Here is a 7,919-nt window from a genome sequence, read left to right as displayed (position 1 = left end):
GCGATGCAACAGCTGGCCGAACAAATAACTGAAATGGAGCAAAGGTACCCAGACTCTATTTTAATCATTCTTGGAGATTTTAAGAAATCAAATCTCTCCCGTGAACTGCCAAAGTACAGACAGCACATCACATGTCCCACCCGAGACAGTAATATATTGGATCACTGTTACACGACAATAAAGAATGCATATCACTCTGTTCCACGGGCAGCTTTGGGGCTCTCTGATCACTGTTTGGTTCATCTTATACCGACCTACAGGCAGAAACTGAAATCAGCTAAACCTGTATTAAGGACTGTAAAAAGATGGACTAATGAAGCAGAGCAGGATTTAAAAGCTTGTTTTGGCCTCACTGATTGGAGTGTTTTTGAAGCTGCTGCCACCGATCTGGACGAGCTCACAGAGACTGTAACAATATATTTTAGTTTATGTGCATTTATTACCAGGACTCATTTAACTTACAACAATGATAAACCATGGTTCACAGCAAAACTCAGACAGCTTTGTCAGGCCACAGAGGATGCCTACAGGAGTAGGGACAGAATCTTGTACAATCAGGCCAGGAACACACTGACAAAGGAGATCAGAATGGATTACAGGAACTACTCTAATAAGCTGCAAAACCAGTTTTCTGCCAATGGCCCTTCTTCAGTGTGGAAAGGACTGAAAGACATCACAAACTACAAGACACCATCCCCCAGCACTGAGACGAATCAACAAATTTCTGAAGACCTGAATGAGTGTTACTGCAGATCAGTGAAGGTCTTCAGAAAACAAAAGAGAAGAAAAGCACCAGGCCCAGACGGTGTTTCACCAGCCTGTCTGAAAACCTGTGCTGACTAGCTGGCCTCTAGCTTTTCACAGACCTTTAATAGATCACTGGAGCTGTGCGAAGTCCCTGCCTGCTTCAAATGCTCCACCATCATCCCCATCCCAAAGAAACCCAAAATCACAGGACTAAATGATTACAGGCCTGTTGCCCTAACATCTGTGGTCATGAAATCGTTTGAGAGGCTGGTGTTAGCTTATCTAAAGGACATCACTGGACCCTACTGGTCCCCCTGAAGTTTGCTTATCAAGCTTACAGATCTGTATATGATGCAGTCAACATGGGACTGTATTATATCCTACAACATCTCGACAGACCAGAGACTTATGTCAGGATCCTGTTTGTGAACTTCAGTTCGGCTTTCAATACAATCATCCCAGCACTCCTCCAGACCAAACTAACCCAGCTCTCTATTCCTAACTCTATCTGTCAGTGGATCACCAGCTTTCTGACAGATAGGCAACAGCTAGTGAGACTGGTGAAATTAATATCAAACCGCCACCATTAGCACTGGTGCCCCTCAGGGATACGTTCTCTCTCCACTGCTCTTCCCCCTCTACACAAGTGACTGCACCTCTACAGACCTTTCTGTCAAGCTTCTGAACTTTGCAGGTGACACTACAATCATCGGCCTCATCCAAGACGATGATAAGTCTGCATATATAAGTGAGGTTGAGCAGCGGGCTGTCAGGTGCACTCTTAACAACCTGGAGCAAAACAGTGGAGATAGGAGAAACCCCCCAGCACTCCCCCCACTCACCATCATGAACAACACTTTGGCTGCAGTAGAGCCATTCAGATTCCTGGGCATCTCTCAGAACCTGAAGTGGGACAATCACATTGACTCCATTGTTAAAAAGGCCCAACAGAGATTGTACTTCCTCTGCCAGCTGAGGAAGTTCCACCTGCCACAGGAGTTGCTCACCCAGTTCTACTCAGCCGTCATTGAGTATGTACTGTGCACTTCAATAACTGTCTGATTTGGCTCAGCTACAAAATCAGATATCAGAAGACTACAGAGGATGGTTCAGACTGCTGAAAGGATTATTGATGCTCCCCTGCCCACTCTTTAAGAACTGTATATATCCAGAGTGAGAAAAAGGGCTCAGAGCACCGAGCACCTGGACTGCCAGGCACAAAAAAAAGTTTCTTTCCCCAGGCAATCTACTTAATGAACAGTTAAATGTTCTCCCCTACTTCAATTATATATATATATATATATATATATATATAAACATACACACACACACACACACGTGTATTTTATTCACATCTTTATTTTTTATTTGTGTTTTCTTTCTCTGCAACCTCACAGATGCAACGGCCATTCAAACCACCATCAGGAAGCTGGAATCTTGGCTCACCGCAGTCAAAAAGTCTGGCCAATTTAAAGACTGGATATACCAACATGGCATCGTACCTTGAGTCCCCTGCACTATTATGGGGTATGAAGTAACCACGTCAACAGGTGGTTGGGACTGCCATGCAGCTTGAGAAGCACAGCACTCTATGAAAGGAGAAATAAGCTATAGCTCCTATTCAGCAGCCTAGAAGAGAAGTTCAAGGTCTTTTGCACCAGAGAGGTGCTACTCTATTGGGGCTCTAAGGACTCAAGTGTGGCATCGGCATGCATCACAGTGCAGACATGCAGGAAGTGGATAACACAGGAAGTCCTGGAAATTGCTGAGTCCTGGCTCAGACACAGGACTTTGGTGGGCACGGTAGCTACGGGCTGTGCAGGGTTAGGTACCAACCCACAACCCCACTATAATAAAGCCCATTGAGACCACCACCAGCTAGTCCCGGAGGAGGTGATTTAGCAGGCAGATCTCCAGCAGATCAAGTTATTGGTCCAATAGGTCTATTCTTCGTAGCCCAGCGAATCTTCACATCTGGGGAAAGAATAATTCACCAGCATGTCATCTAAGCCCTGGGAGGGCACATCTTAAACAGCTGCCCAACAGCCCTGGGGAAGGGCCGCTACTGCTGGTGGCATGATCAGGTGCTGAAGTCCATCGCATACCCCTTTTCCACCAGCATGAACCGGGTTTTATTTAAGAGCTAGTGCTATTGCCAGTTCGGAGTTGGTTCGACTGGCGAGCCTTCTAAGAACCGGTTTGCCTTTCCACGGGCTAGAGAGCCACCAGAGAGCCAGGTCTTATGTCACTGAATGCGTCTCATCTTTCCCAGCAACGCTAGCGCAGCAGCGCCAAACACAAACACACCAGGCTTGTTCGAGATGCATCTGCGCTGCGCAGACCGATCGTTGTATGACATCAAAGTCATGAAGTTGACATCAAAGTTGAAGAGGTGAATGATCAGAAGAGGTCCAAGTATCAGGAGCTGGTGGAGAAGTGCAGAAGGGCAGGCTAGAAGGTATGCTGCGAACCAAAGTGGGGCTTTGCTGGCTAGTCACTGTCTAAGGACTACACACTGCTTGGCATTACTGGGGCTGCAAAGAGGAAAGCCATCAAGTCCACCATGGAGGCTGCATGATGGCTGTCCAGATAAGAGGAGTGATCTGTGGGCCAGTGCTGCTGGGACACAAGCCAGGGTCTGATCAATCCTGGCAGGGTCGCCTGGGCGAGGGTGTATGATGTTGAAAGACCCAAAACACCCGATGACCTTAGAAACATCACTGAAGATGTGTCCCAGCACATCCTAGGATGTGTCTTTGACACAGTTAGAACAGTTTGCAAGAGCACAATTATTTTTGAGCTTTTCTGTTGAGTGTGATAATGGTTAATGTCAAACTTTGTAGTCCCATTTAGGCACTCTAGCAACCGTCTTTTTCAAGACTATAAAAAAACCCCACTGTATTACTGATGTATTTTATGTTGCAGAATAAAATGTAAAAATATCTTGAGCTTGTGTTCACCATAGACCTTATTTCAGGCATTTAACCAAAAACCGGATGTGCTAAAATGCTAACTCATTTCTGGGTTTTGACCTACAAAAATACATAATCCCTGCAGCACTCTATTACAGTATATAAACACTTCCATTATATATGTGACATAACTTCATTAATAACATTCACAAACATGGTATAATGCTTTTAAATATTTAATAATTGCAGTCATTTTAAGCATTTAAATACACTGAAACCTAGTTGTCAGTGTGACAAGAATAACAGATAAATGTTCATAAAGTTTTATAAATAAAATCGTGTTCATCATATTATTATTACTATTATTATTATTATTATTATTATTTTTACAATCAGTAGTACCCCTCAATACTTAAGTCACTTTTTCAAAAATCTTCACAGTTCTCCTTACTCACTTTTAGCTAGGCACAGCTGTAATTTTCACATTTAAAATGCACTAAACATAACTTCATACATGTATCTAATCAATTTATTCTTCCATAACACAAGCAAAAGTTTTCACCCAACAAACACACTGTCACTCATAAAACAATCACCTGAATGACAAGGTAACATTATACACTAACAACATGTAACATTATACAGTGTTTTCTTCAATGTTACAGTGTTTTCTTCTGTATAATGTAATCTCTCCACTATTAGAATTCACTGCAATATATGTTGCATACATGGTCCATGTTTACATTACAGTACAAAATTCTTACTAAATTGTTTCCTTTTGAACCAATTGTAATGCATTTTGAGAGACTAACAGCTATGTAGGGGTTTGGCTACATCAAGTTGATTTTATAGTAATTCATCTTTTAGATTTGCAATATGGTATTACTGCAGAACTGTAGCTTATTCAGAATTGCTGTCTTATTCAGTTTTGTAGGGTTTCCTTTTAGGGTTTCAGCCTAAGTTTAACAGTTTTGGAAAAAGTATGTGAATATGTGCAAATTGGCCTGTAATCATTTAATTTCAAAGAGGTAGTGATTGAATGTATTTTGTGCAAAAGCAATGGAAAATTATCCACAGTTTAACCCTTAAGACTGCTGTTGTGTTCACTGTGCTCACCCAAGTATTGAGAAATAAGACCTAGTGATTGTTAAAAAAATGTGGCAAAAAAATGCCTAAAATAAAACAAGTTTTGTCAAAGTCATTTGTATACCTTTCTGCTATAACAATGTCTGGAGTCCAAACCATGTCTTTCCGGGCTGAAAATGTATTCATTCCACAAAATTCATGGCTGTTCCAATCCATATTTATATTTATCCAAGCCTGCAAAGTTATAAGTTCACAGTGATTACAAGAACAAGATGCTTAAAAATCAAATATGAATGCATGATAAAGTTTTGTAAAATGATTAAAACTTTGTGAAATAAAAGTGAAATAGTTTTTTAAAAGACTTACAGTTATCATTTTGACCTGTATCGTGAGGCTTTGGGCTTTTTCATTCTGTAGATAAAACAAAATAATTAATTAATTTAAAAAAAAGTGTTGATGAAACTACTGTTTGATATTCCATAATGACCCGAATGAGAAGGTAAATCATGTTGAACTCACCACATCTATGATTGAGGTCACATATAGTTCCACAAAAACACGGGTAGCATCCCCATAATACAAGGGCCGCTTTTGATTGTCATTCTTGTCCAAGCCAAGATGTTCAAAAAGTGCGTCATAAGCTGCAGCATTTTCTGTGTTATTGCAGTTTTTAGCGTCAGACACCCACCCTGTGCAATGAGACTTTGTTTAACATACCAGAATATATTTACAAAGAACACAGCGAATATGAAAGAGAATCAACTTTTTTTTGTCAACTTTTTTTTTTTTTTTACTTCATTGTACTAAAAGTACTAATGGGTAACTTACTGTAGAAAAAAAGGAAAGGAAAGGAAAGAAAAAGAAAGAAAAAAACGGTTCACAACTTAACTTTTTGAGTTAGGATTTTTTTTTTTTTTGCACTGACTCAACACATTTAAAGTTCTTTGAGCTTATAAAGTTTATTTGGAATATATTTGTGAAAGTAAGGTGAACCTGTGTATTTTAAGTTTTAAGTACCAAAGTTCACTATATTTATTTATTTATTTATTTTTGTTCACTCAACTGCATCAGTGAAAATAGATAAATCAAAGTTAAATTGAATTTACTTCGAATATTCAACTTGACAAGTTTAGTTATTTGAACTTATAAAGTTTAAGTGGAATAACTTTATGAAAGTAAGATTAAGTTTTCAGTACCAAAGTTGATGTTCATTTAACTTAATTAACTTAATTTTTTGAGGTATCTTTTTGCATTGACTAAGGTAGCATAGTTATTTATTATTGGCATTTACAAATCCACTGAATTATTTTTAGAGTTTAGAAATGAATTTAAATGGGAATGAAAAAGTTGTCGATCAAAACATAACTGAAACATTTGAAATAAAATAATTATTTACAATTGAAATAAATAGATTATTTATTTGGTTGAACTAAGAAAATAAGCCGTATTAGGTCAAATGAACTTTGGTATTGAAAACATAAAGCAAGTTCACTATACTTTCATAAGGTTATTCCAACTAAACTTTATAAGTTCAAATAACTAAATAAAGTTGAAAATACTATTTATTCTATTTAAATATAATTATATATAGTCCAAGTAAAAAGATAAGTTTTTTTTCCCAAACACACATTATTGCCAGAGCTATTATGGAAAGTGTAGCTGACTTTGGGCTGAGCTCTGGGATGAGAGCGGGCATTGGACTGTACTCAGGGGCTAGAGCCATCACTGGAGCGGACTCAGGGGCTGGAGCCATCACTGGGCTGGACTCGGGCTGGAGCCATCACTGGAGCAAACTCAGAGGATGGAGCTGACAATGGAGCGGACTGGGCTGGAGCCATCACTGGAGCAGACTCAGGGCTGAAGCCGACAATAGAGCGGATTTAGGGGCTGAAGCTATCACTGGAGAGGACTCAAGGGCTAAAAACCCACAATGGAGCTGACACGGGAGCGGACTCAGGGGCTGGAGTGGATCTGTGTGCAGCCCAGACACACTGCTTCACTCACCAGAAGCATTGTGACCATTTGCACTGGCAATGCTGCAGTCCTTGGGCTTGGAGACACTGTGATTGTTTGTACGGGCAGTGCTGTTAAGTCCTTCTGTAGTATGGGTCTGGTTTTTCTGTCATGGGCTGTGTAGAATAAAGTGCACGATGAAGGAGCAAAATCTAAACCAAGAACCAAGAGTTCTTTAATAATAACCCACAAGGAAAGCACTGGCGATTGCAGGAGTAAACAAAACAAAGAAACGTCTCAGTTACGTATGTAACCCTCGTTCCCTGAAGGAGGGAGCGGAGATGTCACGTCGGTAATGACCGACTTTGGGATCTCGCTTAGAGAGACCAATCCACTTCGAGTGTAAACTAAACGAGTCCATGCACATTGGCATGTGATGATTGCATCCAGCTGCCCTGATTGAAGCGTGAGTATAACTAGGCAGTAGGTGCAATGCATACTCAGGTTTTTGCTGATGAGCCGAGCCGGTGACCCGGCCGCTCAGCGGTGATACAGCAGCTGTGGAGACAGGACATAACGTCTCCGTTCCCTCCTTCAGGGAACGAGGGTTACATACGTAACCGAGACATTCCCTTTCAGTCGGTCACTACGAGTCACATCAGTTATGACCGACTTTGGGATCCCTACCAAAGCGCCACAGATGCTGACACTTCCAGTGTCCTGAGCGAGCCTCCTGCGCTCCCTTTTCAGCGTAGGCCGGGGCTCGCAACAAGAAGACCAGTCACTGTTTGTCGTAGCACTACCCACTCAGTGAGATTGGATAACACTGGGAAAACATACCCGTTCCACTTGGGACAAGAACGTTGCGGAAGCCCCATCCTTCCCGAAGGAGGTTTCGGAAGCACTTACACATCTGAACAACCATTTAGGTGCATGTGGAAGATTAGGGGTGATTATAACCCTCTTGGAAATGGCAGAAGTCTGCCAGGGAAACACGGGGCTCTGAGGCTATACCATGGACTTTACACATATGGGATCCACTCAGGTTTTTACGTATGGAAACCAGGCCCCTACCGCTTCTCATGGATTCATCGAGTGAGGGCTTGGCGCCGGACGTTCCGCCATGTCTGGCTGCCGAGGGGATGGAGGAGCTCGACAGGGTCTACCGTACGGACTCTCTGGAGCGGTTTAGCAAGCCGACACTAAACCGGGGCCTCTCAG

The 7,919-nt window shown here is 41.6% G+C and overlaps 1 protein-coding gene across 1 annotated transcript in view; it reads right to left on the bottom strand.

Annotated features, from left to right (window-relative positions):
• LOC107726808 (5-hydroxytryptamine receptor 3A-like) overlaps window positions 1–7,919 on the bottom strand; it is a 42,637-nt gene that overhangs the window by 32,373 nt on the left and 2,345 nt on the right. The window contains exons 2-4 of the mRNA XM_016536504.1: window positions 5,265–5,434; window positions 5,112–5,156; window positions 4,870–4,979 (exon numbers count right to left, since the gene is read on the bottom strand). Of these exons, the coding sequence (XP_016391990.1) occupies window positions 4,870–4,979; window positions 5,112–5,156; window positions 5,265–5,434 (325 nt within the window). The remainder of the gene's footprint in view (window positions 1–4,869; window positions 4,980–5,111; window positions 5,157–5,264; window positions 5,435–7,919) is intronic.

Source organism: Sinocyclocheilus rhinocerous, unplaced genomic scaffold (assembly GCF_001515625.1).
Source record: "Sinocyclocheilus rhinocerous isolate Xijiao unplaced genomic scaffold, SAMN03320098_v1.1 scaffold1447, whole genome shotgun sequence".
NCBI lineage: Eukaryota > Metazoa > Chordata > Actinopteri > Cypriniformes > Cyprinidae > Sinocyclocheilus > Sinocyclocheilus rhinocerous.
Note: the sequence above shows the minus strand (reverse complement) of the source record. Positions and strands in the feature narration are given on the sequence as shown.